Below are 18,169 nucleotides of genomic sequence, written 5' to 3' on the forward strand. Positions count from 1 at the left end.
TCACAAGGGTAGTCCACATATGTCGTTGTCATAAACGCGCAAACAGACTGCCAGCCTGCACACTAGATCTCCGGGTCCACCACTAGGACAGGAGATGTGTAGACCAGTGATTTTCAACCAGTGTGCCGTGGCACACTAGTGTGCCGCGACACATGGTCGGGTGTGCCGCTGGGAAAGTTCCCCAAACTATGGTGCCCCCTGTGTTTTGTTTCCCAGAGAAATGTAAAATGAGAAATACTATAGTCATGAGGCTGGAGTACTAAAAGTACCATATGCTGAGTATATGAGCTGGCACTTGTACTCTGGCCTCATGGCCATAGTACTTCTCATTGTACCCCTTTATATTGCAGTATATGAGCCACAAAATAATCAGCACCATATACTAAAAACAGGGAGAAACTGAGAACTGTTGAGGAAGAGCTTCGTGTGTGTCTTTCCACCATTCCTGCCAGGATATCCCTTTTGTGTTTATTGAAACAGGCCCAGGTTTCACACTGAGTGAGTAAAATAAATTTAGAATCTATGTTATCAACGATATGTATAATATGACTGTTTTAGTGTCGTTTTGTGCTATTTTGATTGGTGGTGTGCCCCAGGATTTTCTAAGTATAAAAAGTGTGCCGCGGCTCAAAAAAGGTTGAAAATCACTGGTGTAGACTATCTTGCTTTTGAGGCTTAGCACACAGCAAGCCTCACAGTATTTGCCTCTATATGCCTGATATGCTAAGCCAGCTCAAAGGACTGTGGCTATCAGCTTCTATACCGTGATCCCTCTGAAGAGTCAGGAGACGAAATGCGTCAGGGAAGGTGGCGCTGACAAGGGGGCATGCGTTTTATGACAAGGACAGATGTGGACTTTTGAGGGCGGGAGTTAAAGGGGTCCTTATAGGGACAAAATAGTTCGGGGTGCCCCTTACACCTACCCGTTGGGCTGGAGACGTCTGAACCATGGTAGGAGATAACCATTTTTTTGGTGGTACACAGTTGGTATGACGTTTATGCTCTTCTTTGTACCTTAAATTGACACTTCCGTTGGGTAACCTGTCTAAACTAGGGGGTTTCCTGTGGTCTTAATATGTTTTTGCATTAATCTAGTTAGTGCGGTTTTATGCAATTTTTGAACACTTTTTTGAGCACTCTATTCCTCTAATTAACCCCTACTGGCTGGATGTTTTATACAACTTGGAGGTTATTTTTGAAATATTCTAGGTTCATTGGATGTGGAGTGTTTGGATGCGTTCACATGTTCAGTTTTTCACTTACAGTTTTTGAAGCCACAAGCAGGTGTGATCATGATGGGTGGGAACATATAATACTTTACCTCCTACATCAAAAACTGCATCTGAAAAACTAATCTTCACAAAATACTGAATGTGTGAACAGAGCCTAAAGTGGAGCGGTATTTATATGCACGTGTATATGAATAGACATGACCATTGGTAAAATCAAGGCAGGACATATACCAGGACCTAGACAAGCACATTGATATTTGCTGCTGTCTCCTTATTTTTGGGCTGCATTCTGTAGAAGTCCCAGTTGAGAGTTTTTTTTTTTTTTTTGCAAAAAGATGCTTTAATTTGTCCCCTCCTAAGAAGATACAGCCAAGATCTGATACGAAGGTGACTGAGGATATGGAAATCATGGTCATATGTCATGAGGCAGTCTATAATAATCACACAAATGGAAAGTAGTAAACACTAATTTGTATTGTCATACACTGAGTGGAAACATTTTACATGACAATAACATTGTTTCAATGTGTTTGTCACAAGGGCTACAGTTGAGCAGAGATAAAGAGAGAGGTCAGCAGTAGTAGGTGTCCTGGGTGCTGAGTTTTTCGGATACCAACATTTAGATGCATTCCTTAGGGTGATGGCATACGTGGCGTTTTGAACACGTTTTTCGACCTGTTTTTAAGCAGTCCGCCAAAAAACGCATGCGTTTTTGACCAGTTTCAATTAGGATAATTGGTCAAACCTGTCAAAAAGGGATGCGTTTTTCAAAAATGATGGACTGCTTAAAAACGAGCCAAAAACGCGTTCCAAACGCCACGTGTGACATCACCCTTATGGTGATGCCACATGTGGTGTTTTTGGTCCGTTTTTAAGCATGCGTTTTCAGTCTGTTTAAAAATGCATGCCAAACACATGGTAAACAGTCAAAAACGCATGCGTTTTTAAACGGACTGAAAAACATGCCCTAAAACAGGCCTAAAATGCCACGTGTGGCTTCACCCTTAGGGCACTTTCACATGATGCGTTGCGTTTTTTCGTACGCTTTTAACGCATTTCAAAGGACTCAGCCTTGATCACATGCTGAGGTTACATTGAGTTTCGACTGCATCTGCTAAAATGCAATGTAACCTCAGCATGTGATCAAGGCGGAGACTGGGTGTGTCTTAGGCTACCTTAGGGTGGTGTTACACGTTCTGTTTTGCCCGAGGACGATAACATGGGTTCGCATGAAAACGCACACAATCGGCAATCAGTGTCCGGTGTTTTGTATTGTGTAAATGCAAAACACTGGGCGATGATTGCCGATCGCATGCATTTGCATACAAACGCATATGCGATTGTCCGTGGGCCGCCCCTGTGCGCTTTGATTTTGTTACAAATCAGAGAATTTATCAGAGAATTTTCTCTTTTTTTCTCTTATTTAACGACTTTTTTGGCACATTTGAATTTTTCAGTGTTCCGTCCATATATCTTTACATTCCATATGTGGATTATGAAAATGTCGCAATTTTTGCACATTTCCTGGTTAAAAGTCTCAAATAAACTCCAGTCCTGACCAGGCATAGGAAAAACTTTAGAAGGTGTTGCCGAAGATTCGCAAAAAACCCACAGACTCAGCTGCCTGATATATCAACTTCTAAGATAAGTCCAAAACCCAGAAAAACCAAGAAAACACACGCACAAATGCCCTGACAAAAAATAAATGACCCCCCTGGTGTCTTATATAGTTTAAATGCAATACACCGGGTGCCGGTTACGGATTTCATTTCTAGACCAAGTCAAAGCGTTTGGTGTGACCGCACCCCGAGGCGCTGGGTTGTAATGATAAATCACAGCTCACCAGAGCACGGAGGAGAATATCTAGCAGGTATCATTATCTATAGGTGCTGACTTTTTAATATTATAGCAAGTCCCAGCGGATGACATCACAGAAATGAATAAACTGATTTGACTTTGTTTCTTTGTACCTGACTTTTTGATACAATATAATTTTGTACTGGATATGAATGTTTGTAGTAATAGGGAAGTTCTGTGTACACGAGTAATGATCCAATGAGCCTTCTGGGTTGACAGTGTATGTCACATATGTAAAATTAATGTAATTTGTTTGACACCCACCTGTCAAGAGCAAGTGATGTCATGTTAGAGGGGATGAGTGTCACTTATCAGGGAGACACATAGCAGGCCTGCAGTTATTTTCTGGAAGATGCCATCTGTTGACAGGACAGTGTCTGCACAGCAATAAATCTGCTCTGTGGTCATGACATGAAGAAGCAAATGGGGTGGGGGGCAATCAGGATGCATCATGTCTCTGCAACAATTAGTCCCTATCAAAACAGTAAACAAATGGTGACAACTACTGCACTGGGTTATTGAGGTTCATTTACATTGTGCAAATAGGGAATTTCCTTTAAGGGGTTGTTAACCCTGTGGATAGGGCGTCTAGCTGCTCCATTCAATTATATGCACAGAGCTCAGCTATCTCTGACACTCCCATTCATTGTCTATGAGTGTTTCCTATACTCCCTTACAATTGAATGGAGCGATGCATGAGTGAGAATGGGACCATCACTCTCCAGATTGCTTGGGGTCCCGTTATCATGATCAATGGGCATCCTCTTCTATGAACTTGTTAATCCCACCATGATCAGTAGCAATAAATGACGTCACTTATTTGCTGAGTCCCATATGCTGTACTGCTACTGTATGACTCTGTGGGTTTTACCAGTAATCTTCCAGTTTGGAAGGCACCCTGAATCTCTATGGGTTAGGGCACAGTCACACGTTTCACTGGCGCTGCCCGCACGCATTTGTGTTTGCAGTGAAAGGTCTGTATGTTTTCTCCGTGTTTGTCTGGGTTTCCTCCGGGTCCTCCGGTTTTCTCCCACACACCGAACATACTGGTAGGACGATTAGATTGTGAGCCCCATTGAGGACAGGGACCGATTTGGCAAGCTCTGTGCAGCGCTGTGTTATCTGTGTGCGCTATATAAATAGAGGAATTATTATTATGTGATCGGTAAGCGTTCGCATGCGTTTCACTGGAAATGCTAATGAGTTCGGGCCAAGGCACGGCCCCCCACGCCAGAGTTGCTCTTGTTAGCGCTAGTGGTTCATGTGAACCTGCAATCCTGTAAACGGAGGCATTTTTATAACAGTGTTTTGTATTGTATTGTAGCCTCAGCGCCAATCCTCACCTTACTGTATTAATACTTCAATCACTTGTGCGCCTTGTTCCTGTCTCATTCGCCACATGAGTACATTTCACGTCTCCGGTTGCTAAGGAGTTAATTTGTGCGGACATCTCCAGACTATGGCTTTATTGTAGAAGTGACACTGGCCAAGACATGGGAAAGGGGCTGTGTGGGGAAGCCATTAATCTCTCCCTGGCTGCCTGCCGCTCTCATTGTTATGCTGAGGACTGCTGGGGGGGTTGGGTGGGAGAACATGATTATAATTTTGCTGCTTTGCCCTGAGGTTGGAGTGTGCAGTGTCTGCTGCAGAGGGCTCCAGGGACAGACCGGTCAATGCTTCTTTCAGGCAGGAACCAAGACTTATCAACAAGAAAAATGTGCTAATGAGGAGCTGCTGAAGCCACATGCTGCTTCCTGATCTGTCTGTATCTCCCTCTCCTTGCCAGAATTGCTGGGTAGAAAATGACTTGGGGTTGGATTAATAAATCCCCCATCCTGGTGTGCACCCAGCTGAGCACCAGCCTGAAGCTCAGGGCACCTGAGCCCCAATGATACAGGTACAGAGAGCGTACCAGGGGGGCAGCTCATATACAGAGGGAACAGGACATCCTCAATTCTCTCAGTAACCTGCTGGTTCTGAAGCTTCTTAAAGCCTAGAGCTTTCTTCTTCTGCATACTAAAATCCTGTGCGCCTTCCTCTGTGGTGTCTAATACCTCCCCATCAACAAAGAATGATCTACAAAAGCTACTAGAGACTCCATCCCATCTGCTGTCATGGCGCCTATGACATAGATTATATATCATAACATGTAACCCATCGGCACTCTGCTTCACACCTCCTGTAATTGAAGGGGTTTTCTGCAAATAAGGGGTTTCTATAAATAGCACCATGCTTCTCCATGGTATGTGTTTGGTATTGCATGCTCACTTAAAGGGGGTTGTCCAACGTTTGATCATTGATCCTGTGGCTAGGGGATAACAAGCTGGTGGGGAGTTTACCTGCTGGAACAACCACCGATCACGAGGACAGCATTCCCAGCAATCCAGAGGAGTCTCGTTCCCACTAACTGGTCGAGCATTCAGTATTACTGGGGGCATCGGAAATTGGAAAATCAAGCTCTCTCATAGCAGTGAATGAAGCCTTAAAACACATCCACAACCTGCTGCTTTAGTTAATTAGTGACCTGGAACGCCATGGTTATGGGTCCGGCTGCTTGTTAGGGTATAGGTGAAAACAACCGAACTTGGGACGCACAACCAATAGACCATGAGATGTCTGAAATAAAAACACATGAACGCTCAGCTGGCTTGGTGTACATGTGCAGGGAGTGTTCGCAAATACCTACCTACAGGCTGGGGCACACATAGCATCATCATTACTGCTGACTGAACCCATTCACTTCAATGCAGTTACAGCATAAGACCACTACACAGAGAATGGAGCCAACTGTATGTGTTTTCGGGGCTGGAGCAGCTGATCAGTGCATGGATAGGTGTGGCCCCCTTCAGATCAGATGTTCTTGGACAATCCTGTGAATAGACCATCAACAAAAACCATCATTATTCGTACCATGATCTTGCAGCTGCGGAGAACCATAAATACATACATATATATACATATACACTCACCTCAGTTTCCCGGAAACATATACAAACCAATAAACGCCTGAATGAAAGGGATATCCTTTAATGGTGATTACGTCTTTTCAGGGTATGTACTACTTGATAAGGATCACCACATAGTGTTTATCTGTTATTCTAATAGAGTACAAACAATCCGTATCAGAGAGTGCAGATAATTCTACGCCATTATACTTCTTGTTGCCCTATAAATATCCCCATTGAGATGTAATGTGTAGGTAAACATGCGATTACACATGCGTGTTTGTCTGCTGCACCTATGTAAACAGAAACACGCTTTAACACATTTCCCTTTTGAGGACACCTATCCCCTTCCCCCATGCGGAGATGATAATACCGCTCTGTGTTGTCTCTTTGTCTCCCTCATCTCCCTCCCCGCCACCTCTCAGTGGTTATTTTTGGAAAGAGCAGCTGAGGCCGGGGAGTGCTCTGTCCAGACTAGTTCTTAGCACTATGTCCTCCATACACACACACAAGCCACGTCAGTGAGATTACACTACAATGACACTGTCCACATCCGACCACAAACACACAGAAATGTTGTTATCCACAGATTCTACCGGTTACTGCAGTGGATTTCCAGAGCTCTTATCTTGTGGGTCATGAGACACGCTCCTCTGGGGAATATTACGCCAGCCTTAAAGGGAAAGGCTCCTACTGTACATGCAGTCCTATCTACAGCAGAATGTTATGAAGCAGAAAGATACATAGTTTTTTTTTCAGACCTCATTTACACAAAGTTATGCTCAGCCCGCAGGCTGTATAAACGGGGGGGGGGGGGGGGGGCGGGGGGCTGCAGGACTGGCCATGCTCTTTTCCTTTAAGGGGCACGGTCCCTCCTGCTCCCCCCTTCCCCTTCCTTCTCTGTTTAGTCTCCCATTGGTGGCCAGCGAGTTCCGCTGGCCACTGGGGGCAGCAGGCCAGGATATTTATTCTTGAGCGCGGAGCTAGCCCAGCCTCTTTTGACTGCTCCGCGGTCAAGAGATCCCACCCTCCCTATGTTACTATTGTACTATTGTATATTATTGGCTTGTTAATATTTTATTCTTTGCTGTTTGTTATTGCGTTGTTCATGTTGTTGTTGGTAGTCACAGCTTGGCCTGTGGTGGAATCTTGACCCTCTCGGCTGGTAGTTAAATCACCTGACGGAACAACTAGGACATGCCCCCGCGGAGGCGGGGCCAGGCATGCAAGATGAAGTTAGGGAAAGGGTCAGGGTTTCCCCCCACAGGTCGCTTATTTTGTTATTGTAAATAATAAAGCTGTGGCCGACCCCCAGTTTTTTATCCCCAAAAAATTGTATTTTGTGTTGGTTTCTTGGAAGGGGGAACGGGGTACATTTTGGTGGGTAAAACATTAATACGGTCAGTCTGTGATATTTAAAACCTTTCATATGGAATCCAATGTAATCTCTGTTTCATACTGTGACCTACATTATTGCATGTTATACTGCACCATGTCCTTTCTAACAGAAATGTATGTTCTGTCCATAAAACATTGTTAAATACAGACAACAAGGATTCTATGTACAAACTGTTCAGCTCCTCCTGCTCTATAACATGCTGCCTGCAGATAGGACATTATGCACAATCTCCTCAGCTTTTCCTGCTCTATAACATGCTGCCCGCAGATAGGACACTATGTACAATCTGATCAGCTCTTTCGGCTCTATAACATGCTGCCTGCAGATAGGACACTATGCACAATCTGCTCAGCTTTTCCTGCTCTATAACATGCTGCCTGCAGATAGGACAATATGCACAATTTTCTCAGCTTTTCCTTCTCTATAACATGCTGCCTGCAGATAGGATACTATATACACCCTGCTCAGCTCCTCCTGCTTTATAACATAATGGAAATAGATACTATTAGACTTATACTAATAGATACTACTCAGCTCCTCCTGCTCTATAACATGCTGCCTGTAGATAGGACACTATATACAATCTGCTCAGCTCCTCCTGCTTTATAACATGCTGCCTGCAGATAGGACACTATGTACAATCTGCTCAGCTCCTCCTGCTCTATAACATAATGGAAATAGATACTATTGCATTTTTATGGTAACAACTTTAGGATAGACCATCATGGTCAGACCTCCTTGGTCAGCTTCACCCTTGTTTTCCATTAATTTGGAAATATTCCATTTCCAGAATGTAAGATTTAAGGGAAAATTAGGATGCCAATATCTGAGCACTTTGTGGAACAATAGAGAGAATGTTCTTCTCATCAGTGTTTGGCCCCAGTCTTTGAGGACTTCACACAGTTAGTGGCTATGAACACTGCCGCTTGTCAGGCCCCTACTGTGCATCAGGCTGTCGCCTGACGGGGCTTAAATTAGTTCCCACTCTTATCCTAGAGCAGCGCATTGTTTATCCCCTTGTAGCTCAGACGAAGATTAGCTGCTTATAAAATTAAAGGATGGTGTTATGTACTACAGAGATGTGTGGTGATGATCCAGGACCGGATAAGGAGCTTCAGATGTAGGTAAATTCATGACATGGATTACGTTTTGATGTCCATTTAAAAAGCTTTCAGAAAGTAGTGTTATATAAGAGGAAAATCCACTAATGCATGAACAGCACACAAATCAGGATGTATTTGGTCAGTGAGTCGTATCGGAAACAGATTTTGGAAGAATAAGAGATTTCCCTGTGTTAGCAGATATCAGGTCTAGGACCTCCTAAAAACAGGCGCAAGGCCAAGTTTCTATCTGTGTCACAAGCCCCATTGAAGATTCTGCCAAAAAGAAGGGCATTCCAATGGACCCCATTACAGACAAATCCTAAAGTTTAAGCATGTTTTACCAGGTTTTGCATCTAAAATGGACTTTCCTTGTAGGAATAATGCCAACCAATGGCTTATCTGTCAGTCGTGTTGGGTGCTGACATTGTCATTGTCAAAACAAATATCCCATTAATGGAAGACCTACTATATCTGACCTTATACTTTAGATAACTGTTACCTTACCTGCTCATCTGCTTTTCACAGGCCACAAAAAATGGACCCGTAGTCCACTTCCTGGGGCCCATGTATTATTGGTGAGTGAGGCCTACATACCTGCCGATGACAGTAGAATAGAAAGAGCTGCAAACACGGGCAGGAATATGACCTATTCGTAGTTTTGTGATTAACACAGACAAGTCATGCATAGGGTTTGTAGAGCAGGAGGACCTAGCCATAGAAGTATCATGGAACATATACATTATAAATGTATATACTTGAGTATAAGCCGATCCAGGAATAAGCTGAGACTCCCCATTTTAACACAAAAAACTGGAAAAACCTAAGCCAAGGGTGAGAAATACATTGGTTACAGCCTCCCCAGTATATAGCCAGCAAGCCCCCTGTAGTATATAGCCTGCTAGCCCCCTGTAGTATATAGCCTGCCAGCCCCCTGTAGTATATAGCCTGCCAGCCCCCTGTAGTATATAGCCTGCCAGTTCCCTGTAGTATATAGCATGCCAGCCCCCTGTAGTACATAACCTGCCAGCCCTGTTGTATATAGCCTGCCAAGCCCCTATAGTATATAGCCTGCCAAGCCCCTATAGTACATAGCCTGCCAAGCCCCTATAGTATATAGCCTGCCAAGCCCCTATAGTACATAGCCTGCCAGCCCCTGTAGTATATAGCCTGCCAGCCCCAGTAGTATATAGTTTCTCCTCACTACATGATTACAATGAATAGAGATTTAACCGTTTCCGTCTCCATTCGGCATTTATAGAACTGAATAAAATAGCCAAATATGGTGCCCAACTACCTCAGTCAGTGCTCGACTCCTGCTTCATGTAAGCACCTTTTCACTGGTGGTTTTGAGGAGCATTTTTTAGGGGACCAGTCATAAAAGCAAGATGACTATGAAAACCTACATATACAGCAAGCAAAAGAGGTGGCATTGGATACATGAAGTGTAATGCAGCTCAATGGTGTCAGACTGGCATATTATGGGCTTTACAGAGGTTGTGCCCACCCTCCATATATATTGGGCAAGAAAAAAAGGATTAGGAGACACAAACTATGAAGGTGCACCAAAGTATGATGGGCCTAGCAGAGGTTGTGGCCAATCCTCCATCCACAAAATCTCTAAGTAGGATGTATCATTAATAGTATCTTGTAATATTTGTGAATCAATGTACAAGTGCCAAATTATTTCTCTATGGATTTCCAATTGGGTTTATCTTCGGCTGGATTGTTGGGACCCATTAAAGTGTGTTACAGCCTGGGCACACAGGAGGATTCTCCGGTATTTTGGTGGGCCAGTCCAACCCTGGTGCACGAACACAGCAACTATACTCCCAACCTTGTAACAGGTAGAATTTGGAAGTAGATATCTGCAGAGAATACTCCACTTGATTAAAACCAAGATGGAAAGAAGATGAGAAGGACGTTTCTGCACTTTAGCAGCCTTCACGATCCGGTCACATGAAGAATTTTTTCCATAGGAAAACTATTTATAGCTTGAAGACTCAGCCCTCCAACTACACGTACTGTCTATCCTTATTTTGACATGAGAAGACTCATAGAATACATGTTTGTAAGCCGGTAACACTCACAACTAGCAAAGTACGAGATATGAAAAGTGCCAAGGTATGCAGCTATGGCAGGCTGGCCAGAACTTTTTGCTGTGTGGTCTACCGGACTAAACCAAAAATGACGATTCAGAACATCAGTTCAGTAATTGTAGGTTTTGCTTTGGTCCACTCAATCCTGCACATGCACAAAATGAGTTTGTCGGGATGAGATGTCGTCAGGGCTATTGCAGTCGGTGAGTCTAACAAACTCACTCCATGTATTGGCCGGATTTACCATTGAACAGTCATGCTGCATTCAGTTTAGATGTTTTGGGTTCAGACCGGAAAAAGTGTGACACGGACAGAATTTATTGCATCAGACTACATCAGACTAATATCACAATTTTATACATAAAACATGTACATAAACCAAAACTTGTGTAGTTATGTTATGAACTGAATATGAATGTTCAACTATTGTAGATTGTAATAGCCAACACCTGATATTATCAGTGTTCAATGACGGGAGTGGATGCCTCCATACACTGTGTTGTAGCCCTGCTGCACTATTGTTACTCAGCTCGTTACCCACAGGATGGGTTACGTACAAGACAGGTTCTTTAAATTTGTTCTTAAGTTGAATTTGTATGCAAGTCGAAACTGTATATTTTATACAAAGATTATCAATAAAGCTTCATTAGACACCTTACAGCTGGTCATTGCAGTCTGGGACTAATGTAAAGCATCCAGAGAGCTTCACCAGAGGTCACAAAGGTCCATCTGTAACTAGGGGTCACCTGCAAGTTGGGAGTCCTTAAGTATGGAACCGCCTGTATATGATTTCAGTACGGTTTCCAAGATCAGAATATTGAGGGCATCCATTAACTCCATTAACAAGAATCTGCAATAACCTACACCGTTGCATAGTACAAGGAAAAAGCAGGTCATTGTACATTTACAGATTGTGCTGGTAGGTTTATGGAAGTGCAATAAATGCAGATTTAAGGGAGTCTTTTTTGACCATACAAAGCTTCAGACAGTGTTATGTATTGGTCCTGGAGATCTGTGTCCAAAATGTTGTGTGTGAATGTAAATAGCATCAACAGGAATAGAAAAAAATGACTTCATTATCAGGGCCATAGCTGGACTTGGAGCACTTGGGGAATCTTACACTGCTGCATTCTTTGATTTCTGCATTAAAATGTCTACCCAAGTCTTCATCTGTGCTGTAATATCTAACAATAGACCTGATACAGCTCTTACTTAGAGGAGGGAGGGTTTGTGCCCGTTTAGTGAAGACACCCCACAAACAACAGTGTACCAAGTCCAGCTACAATCCTGGAATATAAATGTATTTTTCACAGTCCTGCTGCTACTAAAATCACACATAGGTCTCCAGAGATGATACCTAAGACTTGCTGCCTTTGGTCCAAAAACTACAAGTAGGCCTTCAGCCACAACTGAAACTGTGTTTCTGGACAATTTTAGATGAGTGTGACAGATTGTGCATTGGACAGTATTCATAAACTGACCACAGTGCTGATGACAATACTCCAAGCATCATAGTGATCATAGTGATATATGATCCAAGGAGTCTCTTCCTACCCCCAGAAATCAGGATTATATTTGGCTGCCTCTGTTCTTTGCAGGGTTGCTAACCAGTATAGCACTACACAGTACAAGAATCAATTATGCTGTAGTTTTGTATTCGAAATAAGAGATCATTTTTTCATGAAGATTCAGAAACAGAAAAACTGGTATCAAAACCCGTCTGTGGGATGGAAACGCACAATGTGAACATATCCTTCAGATTTCTGCACTGAATAGTGTGGCTTGATGGTTCTCTGCAGAATCCAAACGCAACAACGAGATGATTCGCAGCCCAGTTTGTGTAGGTCCTCAGGTCAGCGCCGGGTATGTGTGCGTGCAATCCCTCACATCCGCAGCAGAGCCGCAGCAGCCCCGAGACAAACCCCAGCAGCAGCAGCCGGCCCTGACCTCACACGGAGTCACATGACCCAGACTTACAGGAGCATTACATCAGCCTGGGAACCAACACACGATGAAAACACAGCTACTCTTAAAGCGGCAACGCCTCCCGCTGAACCATTCTTATGTCACGTTCCCCGGTATTCATATTTCTCAGGCATGAATTACAGCACCAAGACCAGATATGTAACAATTTATGAAGGAAGGATTTGATTAAAGTGCTTAATGCTGTGCTAAATCAATTAAGTGCGGTCGCCGCTTTAAGAACAGTCTCCGCGGGTTGTCGTTCGAATTCTGACTAGTTGTCCCCGCAGATGCCGGTTGGTTCGAGATCACGTGAGGACCAACAGGCGCCTTTGCGCGGAAGGGGGAGTGGCGGCGCGCTGATTGGTTACAGTGTCCATGACGTGGCAGGTATATAAGACATAGGAGGTAGCGCGCCCGCGCTTAGTTGGCGCTGGGACCTTAGCAAGGCAGGGCTGCTGTACACATCGTAGCGCAAAATGCAACAAGAAGCCGCCGCCAGCGCTGAGCCGGAGAGCAGGGAGCCGCCTCCCCCCGGGCTGGGCTTCCGCCTGGAGGCGCACCGGATTGTCAGCATCTCGCTGGGGAAGATCTACCATTCCCGGGTGCAGCGCGGCGGCATCAAGCTGCACAAGAACCTCATGGTGTCCCTGGTGCTGCGCAGCGCCCAGCAGGTGTATCTCAGCCAGAGCCCGGAGGACTATGTGGTGTATCCAAGCCTGCAGCCAGAGACCTGCACCCCAGAGCCGCCCCCTGCCGCAGAGGAGCAAGCCGCAGCGTGTGCACCGAGCCCAGACCCCAGGACGTGTTCGTGCAGGACGCAGGAGGTTCCGTGCTGCCTGTGCCCCGTGCCCGAGGCCGCCGAGCCCCCCGCCAGCCCGGCCTGCTGCAGGAAGCGGAGCGGGGGCAGCGCGCACGACGGGCCGCTCATGAAGCGAGCGAGGAGGGAGCAGCGGGAGCAGGAGGTGCCGGAGCCCGGGGACGAGGTGGAGGAGGAGGAGATGGAGACCGAGAACGTAGCCAACCTCATCAGTATCTTCGGCTCCAGCTTCTCGGGACTGCTGAGCAAGGAGCCGGGGCCGCAGCAGGAGCCGGGCCAGGAGGTGCAGGAGCTGGACTCTAGCAGCACCTCCAGCCCAGCAGGACAGAGCTGCAGCGAGCCCGCCATAGCCCCCAGCATAACCCCCTGGAGCACGGCCATAGAGGCCTTCTGATCCCCCCGCCCGGCAGCAGAGACTTCAGGGGAGCCATAGGGATGGTGCAGGGCGGTCTGACCCGGAGCCTATTGTTGTGTCTCATGTCCATGTTGTTGTGTGGGTTTGGAGAAGTTTATGGTGATGTCAATATCGGAATCTTGTCTCGGTTACAATGTATCACTTTCTCGGAGTAACCTGTTCATTGCCAGAGGGGAGGGGGGGAGCTGCTGACTAAAGGGAAATGGTTAAGTGCCTTACAGACTCGGATCCTGGATCGGGGACAAGTTGGAGGTGGTGCGGTGCATTCAGCACTTAAAGGGATACTAAACCTAAAGTGGCGCGCAAAGTCGTGTGGTTTGTTATGGCTTTAGGTTTAGTGTTCGTTTAATTGTCACGGCTTCTATGTTTGGGTTGAATTTATCCCCCCAGGGAGTCTTGAAAATCCTCACCCCCACCTCTGATGTCCGCAGTGCAAATCTATTCACTAAAATCCCCCTCCCCTTGTAAGAATGTCTCCCCATCCCCCTATGTCTATCTTTTGGTCACCACGTGCAAGGGGAGTTCCCTTTTCGGGAGGGGGAAGGGAAGTTCCCATCTGCTTCCACCACCCATCCCCCCCCTCATATTCCGCCATCCATTGTATGCTGGGGCCCCGGTCATTGAGGGTTTTTCAGCCGCTCCTTCCTTGTACGTGTCTTGACTTGAGGAGAAATACCAAACTGACATGGACCTTGCCCCCACCTTTCACCGCCGCCTCAAGCCAGACGAAGGGGACCAGCCATCTTGTTGTGGACCACGCTGGCCCCTGCAGATCCCGGTACTACCTTCCCAGCAGCTCCCAGACGCCGCCATTACTTGTACACGCATGAGGAAGTGACTGTTCTGTGTTTGTGACCCTCTAAGTATAATGTATATGTATTTCTTGACAGCTCCGGTCAGATCCGGCACTTGTGTTGAGAGACTTTGTCCCTACCTGCCAGGGTCGCCTCTGTCTTTGTTTTAGAAGATATGTCGCCCTGGCAAAGAAGTAGATTTACATTTGGGAGTTTACAGTATTTTTCATGCACAATGCTGTAACGTTGGATTTCTGTACAAAATGACGTTTCTACGTGTTTGACACGTATTAAATATTTTCAAAAGTTTCCGCTGTTTTGTTCCTCACTTGTGTGGTCTTTCCTTTCTGGGACTTCGTACAATATGGTACAAGGTAAAGAGTCGGCACCAAATGCAATCATCATGTGGGTCTAGATATCTGAGGTGTAATTGACAGCTCCTATGTGCAACTTTGTACTCGTTTAAAGGGTCTTTCCATTGAAAACACAAGGAAGTTTGTCAGATATCAGACTTGGAGAACTTTTCCGCTTGAGGTTGCATACTTGTGTGTTTCAGTTGGAAATCCCCTTTAAGGCTACAAAGCAACGTTGTTGTGCCATCGGACTATAATACTACTGTTACACATGCAGTGAAAGGGAATGAGGTCACCTTGCTGCATAATATCAGACAGACTTCCTACTAAAGTTGTATTGTGGTTGTATCAATGTGACCTCTTACGTGTGTATATTGATTTTCCTCAATCTTTCGGCTTGCCACATGTCTGTGTCAGAGTTGACTGTAATCAGTCTTAATTATACGGTATGGTGGTACTGTAGAGTGAAGGGGTATGTCACATTGTGGCCCGTGATCATACAGACCACGGATATGGAGGGAAACGCAAGAAATAGCATGCTGTGCCCAATGCTGTATGATCTTCCCTACCATGCAGTTATTTTTAGGTATGGTATACTAAGGGTTACTTAAAGGGGTTTTCCATCTACAATTTCTCATTGGTTTAGGTCATTAATAAGGTTGGTGGGTGTGCAGCACCCTTCACCCTGATAGATAATCCGCTACAACATGCTGAACACAGCCACAAACATACCAGACCAAACCTGAAACACGGCTACACAACAGCTACCCGCTCTTTCCAGTGTGTCTGAGCGCTGGAGGTTGTATTTTGGCGGGTTGTCCCCCACACACACCATTCGGATGCTAATAATACCCAATACTATAGAAAATTGATCTGCCAAAATTAACCTGGGGGAAGTAAGCGGAGCCCCATATGGTTTTCAAAATTCCAGTAAAATACACCTTAAATTTTTGAATGCAACGGAGACCCTCTTACATGTATTTGACATCGGGTTACAAGCGACCCAAAGCAACCAATCACACTGCAGCTTTTATTTATCCAGAGAACTTGATGAAATAGAAGCTGGAGCCTGATTTGTTTCCAGTTTAATACCAAAACCCCCAAATTCTAAGTAGATTATAAACATTACCCCATTGTTTCCTCTTATTATAGAGCTCCTTCAAATATTGTTAGCTTTATTTATAACTGGCTACCGATGGCCTTACACAATATATATCCTGTTTCCCTGTTCTCGGAATGGCTATTTATACATAACCTTTCTGTCCTCGCGGTAAATCTAGATACAAAGTCCTTCCTGAGACTGATGCAAATAAGCTTCCTTGTTGCACTCGCTGGTTATTGGCCTCTGGTGATCTCATAAGGGAGCAGGTGTGAGCCGGAATGGTCACCTCCTATCTGACCGAAGGTCACAGCGGGCGCGATTAACCCTGTCCCTGCCATCGACGATCCTTAGTAGCTGGGAGCTGGTAGCTTATGCAACAAGAATTTCATATACAGGCAGTCCCGGGGTTACATACAAGATAGGTTCCATAGGTTTGTTCTTAAGTTGAATTTGTAAGTTGAAATTGTATATTTTATAATTGTAGTTCAAGACTGTTTTGCCCCAGTGACAATTGAAGTCTTAAAATTATTTACGTGGGACCAAGGATTATCAATAAAGCTTCATTAGACCCCGTACAGCTGATCATTGCAGTCTGTGAATAAAGGAAAGCATCCAGAGAGCTTCACTAGAGGTCACAGGGGGCAGAGGGGTCTGTCTCTAACTAGGGGTCGTCTGTAAGTCGGGTGTCCTTAAGTAGGGGCAGCCTGTAATAGGTTGTGTATATATAAGAAGCCAGTGCTTGTATAAATATTGCTGATATCTAACTTTTGTGGAAACAAAAATGACACTAAAGATGATATCATAGCCCAGAATTCTACAAAATGCCTAGTAAGATGCAACACCTTCATTACAAGGAAATAAAAACTCTCTCTTAATGTAAACATGGAAATCCCCAAGCAATCTGGGACAAAGTTGTTCAGTCTATGAGCAGCTCTTCCGGGTAACAAACTTCAGCACAGCAACTGCTAAGGAATATATTGTCCTGACAAGTGCTGGCATCCCCTATGTAACATTGGGTCATGACTGGATGCTTCCTCGTATGTATAATCTACTCTGGTATGATTGCCAGTTCTGTGTTTATGGGATCTGGTTTCTTACACTTGCCAGGGTGATCACAGCTAATATTACGCAGTCCCACATAGAGGCTGTTTCCCAATGTGGCATTGCTATTTGTGCCTATTCCCACGATCCTTTGCTTGTAGGTTATGAATTATTCCTTGTAAAATAGCTCATTTGGCATGCGGTAATTGTACAATGCCTGGAGCCAGATTACAGCGCTGGGTGGTTATTTACTGTGGAGGTGACGGATTGCAGGGTAGTCAGAATGAGGGACATAATATCCCCCTCCAAAAGCTGGATTATTGGTCTTTGTCCCAAAATGGCCTGATACATAGGATTTCTAATACTTTATTCTATAGCACAGACTTGGGGATGTCCAGTTTTGGCAAATAAATGTTATTGTTTTTATTATGACAAGTTCTACAATTTTCTATTAGTTTTGTAGATCTCTGCTTGCTGTCATTCCATAGGAAGCTTTATTATGCAATTCCTATGGATAAGAACTGGTGCTTGGTCATGTGACGTCACACAGGTGCATCGCTCGTTAGCAATCGGCGCTGTATGTTAGAACGTACCATGCTTCTATGTGACAACATGAATGGACTTTTATCCACTGGAAGTTATCAATGACAGCAAGCAGAGCGCCAGAGAACCGTGAATGTATACAGTCAATTGTATAACTGAATATTATACAAACAATAATATGGATCTGGAAAGTCCCTTTAAGAGCTGCCAAGCTACAATCACTAGCCCAGATGATGGAGCTGTGGATTGTACAGGGTACAGCATGGCATGCGTGGGTAGAACAGGTTTGGCCTCCCCTTAAATTCTTACAGATCCTAAGATTCTTGTGTGAAATGTTATTTTTCATAAGTCTAATACAAAAAAACGACTAAATATATGCAGATGGCCCTTTGACTAAGACCAGGGACACTCTATGATGCACACATAGGAACGCATTATACTGCCAGGCGTTGCACAGTCCTTATGTCACCTGGGACTATATATAGCTGTGTTGGGTATTTTACTTGG

The 18,169-nt window shown here is 44.8% G+C and overlaps 1 protein-coding gene across 1 annotated transcript; it reads left to right on the forward strand.

Annotated features, from left to right (window-relative positions):
- Positions 1–13,005: 13,005 nt before the first annotated feature.
- IER5 (immediate early response 5) lies at positions 13,006–14,932 on the forward strand. Its single transcript, XM_072126949.1, has one exon. It carries the CDS (start codon positions 13,074–13,076, stop codon positions 13,806–13,808), a length of 735 nt encoding a protein of 244 aa, XP_071983050.1. The 5' UTR covers positions 13,006–13,073; the 3' UTR covers positions 13,809–14,932.
- Positions 14,933–18,169: the final 3,237 nt, after the last annotated feature.

The sequence above is a fragment of the Engystomops pustulosus genome, chromosome 10, assembly GCF_040894005.1.
Source record: "Engystomops pustulosus chromosome 10, aEngPut4.maternal, whole genome shotgun sequence".
NCBI lineage: Eukaryota > Metazoa > Chordata > Amphibia > Anura > Leptodactylidae > Engystomops > Engystomops pustulosus.